The sequence below is a fragment of the Chrysemys picta genome, chromosome 3, assembly GCF_011386835.1.
Source record: "Chrysemys picta bellii isolate R12L10 chromosome 3, ASM1138683v2, whole genome shotgun sequence".
In the NCBI taxonomy this organism is placed as follows: Eukaryota; Metazoa; Chordata; order Testudines; family Emydidae; genus Chrysemys; species Chrysemys picta.
In genome coordinates, this window is record NC_088793.1 from 14,455,755 (window position 1) to 14,475,186 (window position 19,432).

The window sequence follows — 19,432 nt, forward strand, 5'->3', positions numbered from 1 at the left end:
CCGCGGAAAAGTGAAATCTGGGTGGTAATCGCCAGGCTACCAGTGAGCACAGCTCTTACCAGAGCAGGGAGGACGGAATGGGTATCGCTAGCTTGAGTGACAAGACCCAAGGCCCTCGTTAACCCTTTGGAGCCTGCAGACCTGGCTCTACACAATACAGACCTGTTTATCCGAAGGGCTTGGGGCCCAAACCTCCTGGATGGCCCCGGGGGATCACTGCAGCCGCCTGCACTGGGGTCAGAGGATGGCACTGGGGCTCTGGTTGAGAGTTTAAGTTAACCAATGCTCAACTGAACGCTGTGGCACTGACATAAGAGGAGTCAGACGGTGGCTAGCACCTAGCTGAGCGGACACTACGCTGGTGGGCGCAATATACAAATCTAGCTAGGCAGATGGATTAGACAGACGCGGGTGTGATGACCCCTTCTCCTGCAAACAGGGCACTCATACACGGCCAAAGCAACATGATCGTGCGGTCCTGAAGCCTGGCTCAGCCTGTGCAGGGCTCCTTGCTCGTTCTGCTCAAAGGCTGGGGGAGACTGTGCAGAGGGGTTAGGAGCAGGTCAGGCCAGCTGGGTACAAGCATGTGCATGTGGACTATACAACCCTGGGTGCCTGGTCACACCCGTTACATCCCCTTGGCACTGCAAGTCACAGAGGACATTCAGTGAGGTCGCTGCAACTTTTGGTAGTATCCAGCCAGCCAGCGTCTGTACTAGACTAGTACTGGCTACAGTTAGTATGGTGTGTGTCAAAATGTAGGCCATCCAGAATCTAGGTAGGGCCTGCTTTTCAAAAGTGCTGAGCCCTCAAGCTCCCATTGACTTCAAGTGTACCTGCAAACGCTTAGCTGATGATAGAAAACAGACTGACACTCCAAGCAATCATGTAGCTAACAGTCTGGAAAGCGCTAATGTTTAAAGGGATAAACCACGGCTAGACACTTTTACAATAACATCCTGGCATTAAAGAAAAAAATCACAAGAAACACACCTGAAACCTGGATAAACAACCCTAAGTTAAGAAACTCCTAGGTGGCTTATTTTAAACAGCGCCCGTGTGAGCAGGAACAAGTTGGCAATTTCCAGCAGTCATGTGGTGAACAAAGCAACAAGCAATTAATGTTACAGAGAAAAGAAATCCAAGGTCAGCACTGGCTGTTTCCCTTTCACAGAGCTTCTATTCTCTCCCTTTCGCGGGGGTGTAGCCTCAGCTGAAAGCTGCATTCATTTGTAGGGCGTCTATTTCAGAATCTGTCCTCACCCCGCTCTCTGGGGGATTCAATTATTTTGCCTGTTCCCAAACAACATCAACTAAGTGTCATTTGTTTGGGATCTGAGAAAAGGGAAAGACTGAGGGGACCACAGCCAAGTTGTGTCATTACAAGCCCAGTAAAAATGTGCAAATTCAAGGAGAATGATCCTTTCCCCCCTTGTATTAATGCCACAAAACAGGTGTAAAAGAGTTAGCAAACCCAAACTGTTTCTAGACCTTTACTTTTGGTCTAAGTCTAGAGGGGAGGTTTGAATGAGGAAAGTCCGATGCTATGTGACAATTCTCTATTTCACCATCACTTTGGCCTCAGAACTGAGAGACAGAGATTGTACTGATCTGGTATGTTTACTTGCAGTATGCTATTCAGTCACTAGATGTCTTTGTGTGGTTCCTGGTAAACAAGGGTGACAAAGCTGGAACTGGAGCTGCATGGAAGTCTGTTTGTATCTGTATTTGCAATTGTTTTCTTTAATAAATGTCTCTTGTTTAAGAAAGACCGTGATTCTCTATAACATGACAATAACAATGGTGAATGGTCTCCCCCTAGCAACCGCCCAAGTCATTACTATTATTATTTTATGCAGTGCTAAAAGCATGCTTGCCACTTATGGCAAGGTTCTAGTGCCATCGGCTACAAGGTTTTGTTGACTTGCCTGCCGGCTCTTGTGAGGACGGATGGGATGGCCCTTCAGCAAAATCATTAGAGATTGTTGACATTTTTTGAAATACAAAGTTTTTGGGTTGAAAAAGGGCCATTTTTAAAAATCAAAATATTTTTGCAAAAACTATTGATGTTAGCTAATTGTTTGTGACATTTTCTGAAGCATTTTTCATAGGCATCTTTATCAAACATCATTACGGAAACTTTTCATTTACAAAACAAGGTTTTGGGTAACGATTTCAATTCACAAAAATGTTGCCAAAAGTTTGTTAAAAATGCAAAGTGGGCCCATTTTGAAGCCTACACACAAAACAACTTAGGAATTTGTCATAAAAGTTTAATCCCTGACTAGCTCCAGAATTCCTTCTCCCCAAAGAATCTCTGCCTTCTGTCTTGCCATCCCTCCTGTTCGATGTGTATGTGAAGCCACGAAGGGAGACTGCAAAAACGAAGGGGCACAGTTTTATTAGCTGACACTCGCTCTATGTCTCCTTTGAAATAAAGCTAGGTTCTGCTGGCTCATTACCTTCCCACTATCCAGCTGAGACTGGGAGCTGAGAGGGAGTGATCAAACCTGCACAAGATATGCCTAGTGCTTGGTGGCAGTGTGTAGAAGAACAGAAGTTGAAGGGTTATGTTTAGCAGTCGTCATGACGGATAATGGCCTCCGTCCCTGTTGGAGCCATGACTGCCCAGATAGCAGTGGGGGCCACTGCTTCCTTTCATTCCTACTATCTGTAACTGGCCAGAAGTTGTGACCATCCCTCTCTAATGTGGGCCACGCCACAGCTACACACATGGCTGTCATTTCCAGGCTCATCAAGTATAATGTTCTTGAATTGAGATGACCGTGGTAGTCCCCCTAGGGCCTCAGCGGATGCTGAATGCAGCTGCTTAATGGCTGAGCGAGGCAGGTCACAAGGGGTATGTCTATACTGCCATGTAAACCCGCGCTTGAGCCCAGGCTCAAAGCTCAACCCCCTTATGTCCACACTGCAATTGCACTTACCCAGTCCCGGGATCCTGCAGGGCTGGAGGGTCTGAGCTCAGGTCAAGCTGGGAAACAGGGTCCGAGCCCTATTGCTTTGCAGTGTAGCTTCAGCCATGCTTGACTCAGGTCCCAGGAGTCATCCGCAAGTATCCCACAATTCCATGGGACAACTTCCTTAGTCCTTTCTATCCCAACAATCTGCAATCCACTCTATTGAAAACGGAAGCTTCCGCCCCTTGGCAAAGGGCAGCAGCTCAGGTCGGCGTTAACCCATTCTCTTCTGACCACTGATCTGCAAGCACACTATCAGAGAGGCTCCTGAATTTGCAAAGGAGAGTGAACTTGTAACATGTAGTGCAGTCAGTAAAGTTTTCCCACAGCGCACCACGGTCTAGAGCGGCAACATGGAGGGGAGGAGCGCTGTGGTCTCTGGGATGTGGTTACTTTGACTCGGGTCCTGCAGTGCAGATGCCAGAGCCCTAGGTTTGAGCACAGGTTAGAAAATCCGTAACGAAGAGTTTAAATACAATGTAGATGCTCAAGCCCAGGGTTCCCAACACAGGTTAACTGACTCCAGTCCCACTAACCCTGGGCTTACACTGCAGTGTAGACATACCCTAGGAGCACATAGCTCTGGTGACTGAATCTCTGCACTGGTTTCCACTTGCAGTTCAAGGTGTTGGCCGTCTTTGGCTTCTCTGCAACAGTGATTAGAAAGAAACTGCCCCTTCTCAGCAGTGAAGACCAGTTGGGGGAGACCTGCTATCAGTTCCTTGAGCTAGACACTCCCCGACAATGACGGGGCTCTCTCAAGTAAGGAGCCCCCCGCATCTCACCTGAAAGGCACCCATTAGGAACTAGACTGAGAGCACCACCTCCCACCAAACGGCCACCAGATGATCATGTCTTTGGGTATCGACTGAGCTGAGCTTGAAAGGATGTAGTGAGAGGTGCACTCACCATGGATTTGATCCAAAGTCCTCTGAACCAGGAGTCTTTCCACTCACTGCTCTGCATTTCTAATCAGGCCCACTGCCCATTTGCACTCCCCAGTCAAATCGCCTTAGAACAAACTCACTCTTCTACAATCGTAGAAGTAACTTGATCTAGAATCGAATAGCGGGGGGGGGGGGGGAAGGGGGGGAATAATGGAACTTATTTTGAAATGAGCAGCCTAGCACGACTGTAAATATTTCCCAGCCCTTTCCCACGTGACCATTGGGAACTACTATTGCCCTTGGCTGCGAAACAGAGAGAACATCACATACTTGCTGTTAGTAGCTCCCTTCACTCTCAGTCATCACTTCCTTTTCCTGTGGTGCATAAACCTGTCACCTCCACATTTCCTGCCAACTGCTACAGCTTGACGGTGGTGAGTGCTGTGCATTCAGATAACTAAGGGACAGATTCTGATCTCAGCTACACCTGTGCAAATCCAGACTTCACTTGAATTATTCTGGATTTACACTCATGTAGCTGAGATCAGAATCGGTCTCTGTGTTTGCACTGTCCCCGTAGTAACATATAAGAGGGCAGATTCAATGAATTTACACCAGGGATGAATTTCACCCAAGGTCTAATAGGTGACAGTAAAGGACGCAGTGATATTTTGATTAGGGGGGAGGGATAGCTCCGTGGTTTGAGCATTGGCCTGCTAAACCCAGGGCTGTGAGTTCAATCCTTGAGGGGGCCATTTAGGAATCTGGGGCAAAAATCTGTCTGGGGATTGGCCCTGCTTTGAGCAGGGGGTTGGACTAGAACCTCCTGAGGTCCCTTTCAACCCTGATATTCTATGATCTAGGCTCCAGTTGTCAGACATGCTGAGCATCCACACCTCTCACAGGCAGGAACTGCAGGAGCGCAGCATTTCTGTAAAATCAGATCCCAGCTGTCTCACGCTGTGCATCCAAAAATCAAAGCACCAACATTAGAGGGCACAATTGGAATACGTTTCTTAACTTCTCCATGTCTCGGTTTGTGAATCTATAAAATGGGGCTAATAATACCTACCAGCTTTACTGGCACATCCTTGTGTGTGTGCTTTGAAATCCTTGGACAGAAGGTGCTCAAAGTGCAGTTACTACATCATATATTAAATAGATAGGTTTTATTTCTACACAAAGGGGCAATCCGGGACCCACTGAAGTCAGTGGGAGCTTTGCCACTGATTTCAATAGGGCCAGGATTTCACCCAAACTCCATCTGATTTCTATCAGTCAAAGGACACATTCAAAGCACTCACCCAAGTGAGGGACTGAATGGGTCAGGAAATTAGAATTGGGCTGTAGAACCTTTTACCTCTAGGTCACTCCTTCAAACCCAGACTAGGCAGAAACCAAAAGCTATTCCGACCTGCTGGTTACTTGGTTCTCCATAGTGAGTTGCATCTGAAGAAGTGAGGTTCTTACCCACGAAAGCTTATGCTCCCAATACTTCTGTTAGTCTTAAAGGTGCCACAGGACCCTCCATTGCTTTTTACAGATTCAGACTAACACGGCTACCCCTCTGATAGTGAGTTGGTGGCTCCAATCTGGTTTCCACTAGATGGCAACCACCTCCACCACTGGTTCTCTCAGATGAGAGGGGAAGGATGTAAATAGGCACATTTCATAAGCCCTAAAACTCACTTGGGCCAAAATGCTCTAATGTGGGGGCTGTTTGGCACCCATATTAAAGTAGTTGGGTTTCCAGAGTTTGCTGGCCCCACAAAGCCTACCAAAGTCAACAGGAGCTGCAGGTGCTTAGCAGCTCTGAAAATCAGGCTGCTTTTACTTAGGGGCCTAAATGATGGATTTAGATGCCTAATCGTAGGCACCCATGTTGGAACATTTTGGCCTGGAGGTTTCAAAAGGAAAGACGTGTTAACAAAACTGTGCAAGGGCAAAGCTCCTCAAATCTGACTTTATAATATCTCCGGCTATAGCATCTGTAGCACAATGCACTCAGCCTGAAGTGTGTGGAACTGGGATGGGTACTACAGAATCTTATGGCAACTCCCACGTCCTGTGCATCCACTTAGATTTGCTGCTTAGGCGGCATGGCTGCTGTTCTGTGTTCAGCCTCTGGGCTGTGAACTCAAACAGTACATAGGCACGAGGTGGAAGGGTCTAAATCAGGCCTACACAACATGCGGCCCGCTTGGGCTCACTGTGCGGCCCGCGGGGGTTGAGTAGGTGGGCTCACTGTGCGGCCCACGGGAGGGTGAGTAGGCAAGCGGCGGGTGAAGGAGGGGGGCTGAGTAGGCGAGCGGGCGGGCAGTGGCGGGGAGTAAGTAGGCGAGCTGGGGGAGGGGGGCTGAGGAGGCGAGCGGCGAATCGGTGGCTGACCTGTTCTATTGATCTGGTCTGGCTCCCATCCCCTCTCCCAGGGCCAGTTCCAGGCACCAGCAAAACAAGCAGGTGCTTGGGGCGGCACATTTCTAGGGGTGGCATTCTGGCGCCGGCCATCATAGGTGCTGACTCCGGGGCATGGGGAAAAAGGACTCTGGGGCATAGGGAAAAAGTGCCCCCGCCGCCCCAGCTCGCCTCCGCCTGCTCCCCTGAGCGCGCCACTGCCACTCCGCTTCTCCCCCCTCCCTCCCAGGCTTGCCGCGCGCAAAACCGCTATTTCGCGCAGCAAGGCTGGGAGGGCGGGAGGGAGAAGAAGCCGAGCGGCGAGCACTCAGGGGAGGCGGTGGTGGTGGAGCGGAGGTGAGCTGGAGCGGGGAGCGGTTCCTCTACCCCCCCCTTACTTCCTGTGCCCCCCGACCCTAGCTCACCTCCGCTCCGCCTGCTCCCCTGAACGCGGAGCGGCAGCACACCCAGGGAAGCAGGCGGAACGGAGGTGAGCTAGGGCGGGAGGTCGCGGGGGGCCCGCAGGAAGCAATGGGGGAGGGGGAAATATGGCACGCCAGGGAAGGAGGCGGGGCTGGGGATTTGGGGAAGGGGTGGAGTTGGGGCGGGGTGGGGGGAGAGTGGCATGAAAAAAAGGGGGGGCGGCCAAAAAATTTTTTGCTCGGGGAGGCAAAAATCCTAGAGCCGGCCCTGCCCTCTCCTAGGGTTGCAGCTGTCTGGAGGTTCCTGCCTTCCACACCTTCCTCATTCACACCTCATTCATTCAACAGGGCAATTGATTACAAAGTGGGAGGAAGATCTTATTCTACTTCTAGCAAAAAGACATTTTTCTTTTACCTTAATTATAATACCTTAGGGGCCCGCTATAACAAATTACTGAGGTTCAATACTGCTGTTTCGGTGGGGTGGCGCTGGGGAAGGAGGGTTTGTTTCTGTGGGGCAGGTGGCGCGGGGGGGTGGGGGTGTTTCGGCAGCGCTGGGGGGTTGTTTCCGTGGGGCGGGTGGCGCTGGGGGGGGGTGTTGTGTTTCGGGGGGGGCTGGGAGGGGGGAGTTGGTGGCGCTCGGGGGGGTTCGGCCCTCAGCTGTTTTCTTTGGAGTAATATGGCCCTCGCCGCTTTACAAGTTGTGCAGGCCTGGTCTAAATCCTGAAAACATAGCTCAGTGAGACAGAACAGTACAGAGAGGCTATTTCACAGGGCAGAGCTGCAGAGGAGAAGGCTCTTGCACCAATAGCGATGAGAGTGTGTGAAGTGAGGAGGTGGTGGAGGGAGCAGGAAGTGATGGAGAGAGAGAAGGTGCAAGAGAAAAGACTGGAACAAGTCTGCGGAGGGCTACAGAAAAAAAGAAAATGGGCCTAATTCTGCCCTCAGACACACAAATGTACAGCTCCAAGGGGAGCTGAAGACAGGGAGCTGAAGGCAGGATTTGTCCCCATAAGTATTGGGAATTGGCGTCTCACAATTTACAGAGATTAGCCATCAAAAATGACCAGAGCTGGTGTCACCATTTAAATCCCGGGACAGCCACCGGAATGTCGTGTCTCGCTGTTTTCTGGCCTGGAGGCAGGTTCAGCTAGCAGCCAGCTCAGCTGTGCTGAGCCATGTACTTCTCAACACCAACACTGCATTGTCGGTCAGTTGTGTTGTCTCCAGCAGATGAGAGTTGTGCATCGTGTACAACAAACCGAGTACTAGGGCCTTGGATGAGGGTGAGTTATGACAAAACTGTGCAAGGGCATCGCCAGACAAAAACATCAATGATCCTGGAGCTCCAACACAGGGAAAGGCAGTTTGCAAAGTCCTGCCAAGATGAGATGTGCTGGAGAATTCTTCATGGGTTTTTTTGGTGCCTGGGGGACAAGAGCGGCTAAGTAGACTGAACTCATTCATGGCTGTGAGCCAGGAACTGAGGTCTAATCCTGGCTGCTGACTCTGCCCTCTGTGCCCTGGGGAAAGCCACTATGTCACACAGTTTTAACCCTGGATACCTTAAGTTAGACACCTAAATACGTGGCCTGATTTGCAGAGGTACAGAGCTCCCAGAGCAACTCCTAACTTGCTCAGCACCTCTGAAATGCAGGCTATGGATTTAGGTGTCTCACTTTAGGCATCTAAAATTGAAAAATTTGGCCAGAATCTTTCTGTCACAAGACAATATCGCTCATTTGTACAGTAGGGACCGTAGTCCTAACCAAATTCCAAATGAAGTCACTTTCTGCCTTCCCAAATTGCAGTTTCAACATAGGATATAGGATCCTTCTTCACCTCTTGTCCCAAATCATTGTGCAGTGTTACTACGTACCCCAGAGGTGGCTGCATTTCAGAGCCGATGCACATGTATAGCCTGCAAAGTAGTTTGCAAGAGGTCATCACCACTGCCCTTATCCCCTGGACAATGCCATGCACCTTCAGCATCAGCCAGTGGTTGGGCTGGGCATACCGTGGAAATGAAGCAGACCAAGGTCCGTTATGGATATACATTCCACCAGGTGTAAGCAAAATTAGAGTGCAGACTCAGCATTGTGAATGGTTGCCATGGCGGAGATGAGTCATGGGAATCGGTAACAACGAGCGTGAACAGTCACAGATACGCTTGAGCAACCACAGCTAGGAACTACCCTCCTAGGCCTGGGAGTTATAAGAACATTTTAGAAGGCAACTCTTGACTCTTTGGATACCCTCCATCTGTCCATTTCCTCACTGTAGATCCAAGGCCTGTTGACCAGGTAATCTTCTTCCTGAATCAGTACAGGACCAATACCCCAGTATGGGGTTAGGGGGTGCTATGCTGCTGGAGGGGTATTGTGGAGGGGTTTGCTACTGTAGATGCAGAATCAGGAATCAGTCTAGCAAACCCTTTCTCACACAGATAGATCCATTGACTTTGTGGAGATGACTCATGTGAGCAAGGCCTAGCCACACAAGAGTTTGCCAGATCAGGCCCTCAGAGAGGTCATTTGATGAGCGCTAAGAAAGTGCTCTTAGTTCTGCTACCCAGACCGGGGTGGGGGGGGTGGGGGGGGGTGTTTACGAGTCTGCTGCACTGCGTGAACTGTGCTCCCAACTGCATTACATTTAAATTCTGGGTGGGATTTTTGTGATCAGGTGACCAACTGCAGCATGCCAAACAAAACAAAACAAAACAAAACAAAACTGTGAGACCATTGTGAAAAGCAACAGAGCAGTTGCCAAGAAAATCTCCCACAGCACATCCTGCTGGACTGATTAGTTTTGCTATAAACATGTCATCCCCACAAAGACAAATGCACAGAAATACTTTTAAGGCTATGAATTCTGGTGCCACAGTCACTAGAAAAAAATGTACACGCATCATGCTCATTGTCAGCCACGCCTGTAAGCAGAGAATGTGACACCAGTGAGTAAGATTTCCAACCCTCCAGGATTACCCTGGACTCTCCAGGAATTAAAGACTAACTTTTAATTAAAGATTATGTGATGTGATGAAACCTCCAGGAATACATCCAACCAAAATTGGCAACCCAACCAGTGAGATGTTCTCAGTCCTACCCTAATTGCCTAGAGCTGTGGATATTTTCCACATCAGGTCTCATTTACACACTAGTACCTCCATCCCCCACCCTCCTCCAATCTAGCAAAGGAGCCCCTTCCCATTTAGCAATATGAAAAGGACCAAGTGATCACAACGCCGACACCTGTTTGTGACACTACCCCCAAGAGTCACAACCCCAGGCAAAGAAGCCCTGGCTTAGAAACTCTTCACAGGAACTTATAACTTGTGGGGAATTTATTGCACAATCATGAACACTATCATTAAAGGGCCAGTAAAGGTTGCTGGGAGAGGGTTCCTGACACAGCTATAACTAAACCTTGTAAATTATTCAGAAACATCAAGTTGTGCACATAGCTGCTTGTGCAACCACATGATCTCATTGTTACCCTCATCCTCCCTCATTTTTCCCCCTCTGTTGTTTGTTCTGGTCACTTGCTGCACAATGTTGCAATCAGACTGTAAACTCTTCAAGATAGGGCCCATATATCTGTGTCTGCAGAGCACCTAACGCAAAGGGGCCCTGATCCCGATCGAAGCTATTGGGCACAGCCTCAGTGGAAATATTAAATAACAATAAATTATGCATAGGATATTTTTAGAGTCTGAACCTTCTTGCAACTACATGGGGTTGGTGGGAAACACCCTTAGCAGCAAACAGGAGTAAATAAAGAATGTTTTGGTGGTTTGGCTTGATTTTTCTCTGTGTTTCTAGGAATTGTTAGACAACGCCTGGATAAATTCACACTGTCCCTTAATGCTAAAGCAGGAGCACAACCTCTTTATATAATCCACTGTTATGTTTCTCTCCCATATACAAAGAGGTAACCATATACTTTCAGCCTGAATGATTTTTTTATAGGGAAACAATCAAACAAGAAGGAACAAGAGTGATGTCTCCATGAGAAGGCACAGCATGCGAGCCATTTCTGTAACATACTGCATGGAACAGCAGCTGCCCTCTAGGCTGACAGCCTTGTTAGAAAGGAAAAGGGGAGTACACAGAAAACTAATAATACTAGCTACAGAGCAATCAACACCACATTTACCTTGTATTGTGTTTTTCATAATTGTACTGTACTGGTAAGCGGCCTTTTTTTCCAAACCCAGCAACCATGTTTTCATGACTAACGATACTTTGTGTGCTAGAGCTCTTTTTCAGCAAAGTACTTCACAAAGGTTGGTGAGGGTTACTGCCTCCATTTACAGATGGGTAAACTAAGGCACAGAGAGGTTAAGTGAGCGGCCCAAATTACTTTATGAGATGGTGGCAGAGATAGGACTAGATCTTAAATCTACGGCTGACAATCCATTAGATCAGCAATACGAATCACAGAAGCGAAGAGTGCAGGAGGGTTTGTCAGATTGTCTTGTAACTCAAACACATGGCTAGCCCCCGGATCCTTCCCTGCTGTCCCCCCTCCCCCGCAGCCTCAGCTCGCCGTGCCGCCAGCGCTGTGGGTGGCGGGGCTGCGAGCTCCTGCCGGTCAGCGCAGCGGCGTGGCTGGCTCCGGCCGGGCAGTGCGGCTGCCAGGCCTGCTGATCTGAGTGGCATGGTAAGGGGGCAGGGGGTTGGATAAGGGGCAGGAGGTCCTGGGGGGCAGTTAGGGGACAGGGAGCAGGGGGTGGTTGGATGGGGCGGAGGCAGCCAGGGGATGGGGAACAGGGGGGGTTGGATAGGCATGGGAGTCCCGGGGGTGTGTGTCGGGGGGCGGGGATGTGGATAGGGGGCGGGACAGTCAGGGGACAGGGAGCAGGGTGGGTTGGATGGGGGTGAGGTCCTGGGGGGGTGGTTGGGGCGGGGGATTCTGGGAGGGGGTGGTCAGGGGACAAGGAGCAGAGGGTGTTGGATGGGTCGGGAGTTCTGAGGGAGGCAGTCAGGGGGTGGGAAGTGGGAGGGGGCGGATAGGGGGTGGGGGCTAGGCTGTTTGGGGAGGCACAGCCTTCCCTACCTGGCCCTCCATACAGTTTCAGAACCCTGATGTGGCCCTCAGGCCAAAAAGTTTTCCCACCCCTGTTTTAAATCTTAATCAGTCAAGGTAGAAGTGCAAGCTGTGGTTCTCAAACTGTGGTTTGTAAACTCAGGCTATGTTTTCACTGCAGAGTTAATTCTAGTTATCTATCCTCAAGTTAACTTCTCTTGAGTGAGACTAACTAAAGTGGTCTCTGGAACCCTCTCCGGACAAAACATACTCAGTGCCAAGCGGCAGGGGAAAGTGGTTTGCAGAATGAAATCAATGATGAACCACTCATAAAATCCAAGAAATCAGAGATGGCAGAGGCCTCTTAGTTCACGTATCAGGTGCCCTACAGCATGTTTATATACTACATGCAGCTGAGTATATGTGTGTAAAAATTAATACACATGGGGCTGTGATTTCACCTCACTCCCACTGGAGTGAGCCCCAAAGGAGTTACTGTGTGTTGACTCCTGTGTGACTGAGAACAGAATTTGGCCATGAGATTTTAAGCAGTGCTTAAGGTGAGGGGGAGGGCAGGGGACACAGACCCAGGGAAAAAAAATTGAGCAGAGTTGCTGATAGACCCCCTACATCCACTTCTTCCAAATCACTGTAAGTACTGGTTACAGAAGTTTAAATTATAAAGTACAAATGCAGAGAAAGTGGCCAAAGGAAAAAGAACAGGAGTACTTGTGGCACCTTAGAGACTAACACTTCTTCGGGAGCCCACGAAAGCTTATGCTCTAATAAATTTGTTAGTCTCTAAGGTGCCACAAGTACTCCTGTTCTTTTTGCGGATACAGACTAACACGGCTGCTACTCTGAAACCTGTCAAAGGAAAAAGCAAATTTGGGCTCACTTTCCCTTAAGTGCAGGGTACTTCTTTTCCAAATACACCTCCACCCCGATATAACGCTGTCCTCGGGAGCCAAAAAATCTTACCGGGTTATAGGTGAAACTGCATTATATCGAACTTGCTTTGATCCATCGGAATGCGCAGCCCCACCCCCCCAGAGCACTGCTTTACCATGTTATATCCGAATTCGCGTTATATCGGGTCACGTTATATCCGGGTAGAGGTGTACTAGTGAAATATACAAGCAACAAAGGACCTGATCCAAAGGTCATTGAAATCAATGGAAAGACTCACATTGTTCGACTTCAGTGAGCCTTGAATCAGGCCCACAGCTAATACACACCTTGCAACTGTGTGTGATGTAAAACAACACATCCCAGAAAAGATACAAACAAAATAGTGCATCCTGAGAAAGGCAGATCAGAAATATGACCAGCTGATGTACTAATAGTGAGCCAATCCTCAGGTCCTTACTCAGCTGTTAATCAAGAGTTTTGCTTGAGCAGGTGTAACCCACACATCTCCTAGGTGTGGTGTTCTGTCCCATCTAGTGGCACGAAGACCACGTAAAGAGAGAGAGATAAAATGAGTCTGCTCTACAACCTTAGCTAACAGCCAGCTGACTTTTAGCTCATGCACTAAGCTCCAGAGGTCTCAGGTTCGATGACGACTGGGGTCTGTCGGTGTTACACAAGGGTAACTGGATTTGGCCCAGGGATCTGAAAGCCTCCCAGGCTTATGCCCTAGCCACTGGGCCATCCTTCCTTTCATACCACCAGGATCAACACTGTGTGGAGCGTAGTACAGGCACAGCTATCTCTGTGGGTGCGCAAAAGGTGCCCAATTGAAAAGATGTCCTTCTCTGGGGCGGACAGAGGTACCTATCTATCCTTTGGGCATACGAGGGGTGTTCAATCTAGGCGCTCAGCTGAGTGGGGGTGGAGCACAATGGTATCTATCTATGTTGGTGTAGAAGGGGAGCTCATATCTGGGCCCTAATTGGGGGGGAGACAGTGGTGCTGTCTGTGTGCTACTCTGAGGGTGCCCATCTCTGGGGGACACACACAATGGGTGCCCATGTATTTCTGTGCCGGGGTGCCCATCTCTTTCTGTGCCAAGGGTGCCCATCTCTAGAGGGGGCCACATGGGGGGGGGGCATCTCTGTGCGGGAGTGCTCATCTTTGGGAGGGTACATGGGGGGTGCCCATCTCTTTCTGTGCCATGGGGGGCCCATCTCTAGAGGGGACCACACGGGGGGGTGCCCATCTATATCTGTGCAGGGAGGTGCCCATCTCTGGGGGGAGGCACGGAGGGTGCCATCTATTTTTGTGCGGGGGTGCCCGCTCTGAGGGGCACACGGGGGGCATCTGTTTCTGTGCGGGGGTGCCCGCTCTGGATGCCCCACGGGACCTCCCAGACTGGGCGGTGATGCTGCCCCGCGCGCCCAGCCCGGGATCGGTGTCGCTGCAGACTCACCGCGCCTCCAGCAGCAGCCGCTCCCTGCGAGCCTGGAGCGCGGCGGCGGCAGCCACGGCCCTGGGGTGCCCGGGATGGAGCCGCCGGCCGGCCGGGCTGCGCATCTCCCGCCGGGGCTGCCTGCAGGCGGGCGGGGCCGGGGGCTGACGGGGAGCCCTGCCCCGCGCATGCCCTGCCCATAGCGGCCGCCTACTGCGCCCGCCTCCCTCGGCAGCTTCGCTCGGCACCTGGCCGGGCCGGTTCCGCGTCCAGCCCGGGCCGGGACCCGGCATTACAGCGCGGGGGGGGGGGGGGGCACCCGCATGGCCCCGAACGCCCCCCCCCCAGTGTCCCCCCCGCCTGGTACATAGTGACCCACCCCCACACACTGACTGCCCAGTGAGTCCCCCATTGCCTGGTACAGTGACCCCCAACTCCAACCTCACTGCCCGATCCATACTGACCCCCCACTAACCCCCAGTGACCCCCTCCCACCGCCAGATACACACTGACCCCCCCACGCCACACACACACACACACACACACACTGACCCTTTTAGTGAGACCACCCCCACACACACACACTGATCCCCCCCCACCCACCAGTGAGACCTCCCACTGCCTAGTACACACTGATCCCCTCCCAGTAAAACTTCCCAACAGCCTGGTACACATTGATCTCACACATATACTAACCCCCCCCGCCCCCCCCCCCGTGAGACCCCCCCCCCTCCAATACCTAGTATACACTGATCCCACACACACTGACCCTCTCCCACTGCCTGGTACAGACACTGATTCCCCCTGACACACAAACCGTGGTACACACACTGACCCCCACACACTGCCTGGTATGCACACTAACTCCCTCCCCCCCACACCCTGGTACACACACAGTACAATGCCTCCCAGAGTGAGCCCTCCTTACCCCTGGTACACACACACTGACTCCTCCAACAGTGTCCTCCTACCCCTGGTCCACACTCAGTGACCTCCTCACACGGCCTGGTACACACACAGCCCAATCCCTTCAACATAGTGACTTCTCCACACCCACTGATACACACACATAGCCCAATCTCTCCCCCACGCAGTGACCCCTCCACACCCTTGATACAAACACAGCCTGATCTCCCACACACACAGTGACCCCTTCACACTCCCTGATACACAGCCCAATCTCCCACATACACATAGTGATCTCTCCACACCCCCTGATACATACACAGCCCAATCTCCCCGCCCCACCCGCCGCACAGTGACCCTCCCACACTCCCTGCTACACACACAGTGACCCCTCTACACTCCCTGATACACAGCCCAATCTCCCACATACACACAGTGATCTCTCCACACTTCCTGGTACACACACAGCCTGATCCCCCCACATAGTGACCCCTCCACACACCCTGATACATGCACAGCCCGATCCCCCCTACAATGACCCCCTCCACACCTCTGATACACACAGCCTGATCCCCGCAACATAGTGACCCCTTCACACCCACTGATACACACACACAGCCCAGTCTCTGGCCCACACAGTGCCCCCTTGATACAAACAGCCTGATCTTGCACACACACGCACAGTGCCCCTCAGCACCCCCGATACACACACTGCCTGATCCACACACAAACAGTGAGCCCCTTGAGACTCCTGATACACACCCAGCCCAGCCCTCTCCCACAGTGACCCTTTCACACACCCTGATACACACACAGCCAGATCTGAAATACATACCAATCTCCCCCCCATATACACAAACATATATTGACCCCCCCAACACACACTCTGACAAACATGCACATAAAACACACATTTTGACCGTCCCCCCCCCCCCCCATACCTTGACACCCAGGAATCACATTCCCATACACTCTTTAAAACACACACATACACAGACCCTGATACGCAGTCACATAAACACACGCAATGTAACACGGTCACATTCACGTGCATACACCCACCCATGTTACCTAGAGGCTAGGGTGACCAGACAGCAAGTGTGAAAAATCGGGATGGGGGTGGGGGGTAATAGGAGTCTATATAAGAAAAAGACCCAAAAATCGGGACTGTCCCTATAAAATAGGGACATTGGTCACCCTACTAGAGGCGCACACACAAAAATCACATAAAAAACCACATTTTAACACAGACACACAGTCACATTCACATATACACATTGTCACACGGAGACATGCACAAATCACATAAACACACAGGTTAAGACAGACACACAGTTACATTCACCTGCACACACACACAGTCACATACAGGCATTTAAAAATGCAATGAAATAACCTTTTGCACAAGTTTAATCCCTGTTGTTCCCCCACCCCCACTTTAAACTGTGCTTCCTGTATAATACCACAATATAATACTCTATAAACCTTTATCCCTGCTGCCTTCCCTCCTTTACTAATCTACATTATTGTCGGTTACTGTCAAAAATCAGCAATCCTCAGCTCTAGATACCAGCAGCAGAAAGCCTATTTACATCCCCTATGCAAAGGTTTGATCTCTTTTAGATGATTGTATTTTCAGTAATATTTCCAGACCTGTGTATTCTGTTCTGGCAATGTAGGAAAAAGGTGACATTGAAACACACCATTTTTTGAATAGGAAGAACTCACAAGATCCTTGTTATTTTTATCTGAGACGGAATCTGAGTCACACCATGATATTGCAAAATCACAATGGCGTTTCTGTGACAGCCCCAAATCACGGTGTTCTGGCCCAGCACCCATCTCAGAGTACACATGTATGAAGCGTTAATATCCTAATGGTAGTTTTATGGGGCATGGAATAGCCTCTAAAAAATCAGGCATCTCCTGTGAATTTTGAGGGGGCTAGATGGCAATCCAGAAAAAAGTCTTGCCCCTCTGCAGCCATTCAGATACTCAGGCTCCAGTCCTGCAACTACTTGCAAGAGGATGGACTTACTGCCCCTGCATTGATTTCAGTGGGGCTTCTGCCCGGAGTGACTGTCCCATTGAAATCAGTGTAACTCCAGACAAGTGCTTCAGTCCACCTGTGTGCAAGAAGTTGGAGGATGAGTGCCTACAGCTGTATTGATACTAGGCTTTTCCCACTAAAATTTGCCACTGTTGATGCTTCCAATACAGCTCCACCAGTGGTACTGGCAGTAGGCGTTCCAGTGTAGACAAGCTACCAGCAGCTGCTGCCATTTTATTCACCATGTCATTGAAACCTGTTCAGCCCAGGTCTAGTCTTGCAACATATACATAGTCTGGATCCTGAATAATTTTCTTTGCTCACCATGGACCAAATTCTGCCCTGCCCAACCCCAGGGGTTTTGATGAGAGTGCATGGGAGGGAAGAGACTTTTGTCTTAAAAGGGGAACTGGTTTGCAACCGTTTTGATGTAAATGCAGTCAATTAGGAAGTTAACTAGTTTCACAGCTGCTTCTATACTAAACCCCTTTCTGCATCCTCTGCTGAGCTGCTGTTTTGTAATTTCCAACACAGGGAGACAGTTTATTGTATCGAATAACCCTGTTTTCTAGCATGACTGTACTCACACATGACTGGTTTCTTCTCTCTTTAATGGTTAGAGCAGCAGTTCTCAACCAGGGGTCTGAGGCCCCCTTGGGGGCCGGGAGCAGGTTTCAGGGGGGTCCACCAAGCAGGGTCAATATGGAGCCCAGGGCAGAAAGCTGAAGCCCCTCTGCCCCGAGCTTTACCACCTGGGGGTGAAGCCGAAGCCTGAGCAATTTAGCTTTGCGGGGGCCCCGGACAATTGCCTTGCTCGCTACCCCCTAATTCCAGCCCTGGCTTTTATACAGGGGCACTGGAACAATTTGTATAATGGGGGTGCTGTGAACCATTGAACCAAACTGTCAACCCTGTATATGATAGAAACCACTTCAAGCCAAGGGGTGTGGCTGCACCCCCAGCACCCCTAGTTCCAGCACCTATGCTTTTATATGCAGAAAAACAGTTGTTGTGGCACAGGTGGGCCGTGGAGTTTTTATAGCATGTTGGGGGAAATAAAGAAAAAGGGGGAGAACACCTGGTTAGAGTATTATCCATGCTGGAGGGGAATAACCTAATATTCTAAGCACCAGGGGCATGATCCTGCGAAGTGCTTATTGCCCTCATTGCCCACTGGAGTTGAGTGCTCAGCATTTCACTGAGTCAGGCCCACAGTTGGGAAGGCAAACATTTTTTTGCACCCCAGGTTCAAATCCATTCATCTTCCCAAGGGAGATGATAAACCGAGTTCCACTCAGTGCCCTGTGTGTGTGTCTTCATAATGAGTTCCTGTTTGATCTCTCGGTGGACAAGCAGTGGGGCTATTCCCTGATGTCTTTAACCAAAATTTTCCCTCCCGCTCTCTTGTTCAGTGTTCTGTAGGCTGGTCTCCTCCCCAGAAGTGGGCCCATGTATAGTTAATGATTCTTTTTGAGCAGGAAGATGTATTCATTCTAGGTGCTAGTTGGTAACCTAAACTGTGCTAAATCCAGCATTTGGTCTTTACAGTGATGCTGTGACACAGACAGGGCCATAGCACGCCCTCAAGCCATGGCTGCGGCCCCCATTGACATCAGGAAAATTTCTCATGTGGCTCAAGAGTAGCATAGAGCTTGTAAAGTGCATGCCTAAAAGTAGACATGAAACAAAATTCAGTACGTGTTAACGCCTCATGCTTAAACAACGTGTTCCACCTTGCATTTAGCCGTGACACTCTGAGTACCTTTCCCAGACATGAAGGAAAGCTCTGTGGAAGCTCAAAAGCTGGTCTCTTTCACCAACAGACGTTGGTCCAACAGAAGATATTACCTCTCCTACCATGTCTCTCTAATATCCTGGGACCAACATGGCCACAACAGCACTGCAAACAGAATTCAGTAGGTGTTTGTAGTCTGATTGATAAACTCCTGTGTTTCGGTCTCATAATTATTCACCCTTCTTACCGTCTCATTCCTGGCTGCTTGCAGGGATCCTGGCCACTCCAGCCCCACTAACTCAATGGTACTTCATGTGCATTAGGATTGGATCACAATCACATCAGCATCCAAGAGCCACTTGGGACTGTGCAGCCACAGATTGTGCGATCCAAAGAGGTATATCACTAGGAGGAATAGAAAGAAATTGAGCAGGGGAAACTGAGGCTGAAAATTAGAAAAAACAAATCCTAAAAACAAGGTCTATTAGATTGTTGGGAAAGTGGTGGAACCCCCGTGGCCTGAGTCATTGAGTTACATGATTGCACTACGCAGACCACAGCACAGGGACCGAGCTACAGAAGCAGTGGCTGTGGACTAGGTAACCTAACTGGTCTTTTCCAGCTCTGATTTCTATGATGTTTTATTTATAACGTAACTTCTCTTATAACGGTAATTACGGTT

The 19,432-nt window shown here is 50.1% G+C and overlaps 1 protein-coding gene across 7 annotated transcripts in view; it reads right to left on the reverse strand.

The window, feature by feature from the left end:
- PAQR8 (progestin and adipoQ receptor family member 8) overlaps positions 1 to 19,147 on the reverse strand; it is a 43,150-nt gene extending 24,003 nt beyond the window's left edge. For 5 of the 7 annotated variants that reach the window (XR_006173185.2, XR_010599354.1, XR_010599353.1 and 2 more), the window contains exon 1: positions 14,081 to 14,309. Coding sequence is in view for 1 of the 7 variants with exons in the window: in XM_005308337.5 (XP_005308394.2) it covers positions 14,081 to 14,260 (180 nt within the window). In the remaining 6 variants the exon portion in view is untranslated. Of the gene's footprint in view, positions 1 to 14,080; positions 14,310 to 14,987; positions 15,101 to 18,997 lie in introns of those variants that run through there. The other 2 variants (XM_042845234.2, XM_065587491.1) reach the window with 2 other exon arrangements.
- Positions 19,148 to 19,432: the final 285 nt, after the last annotated feature.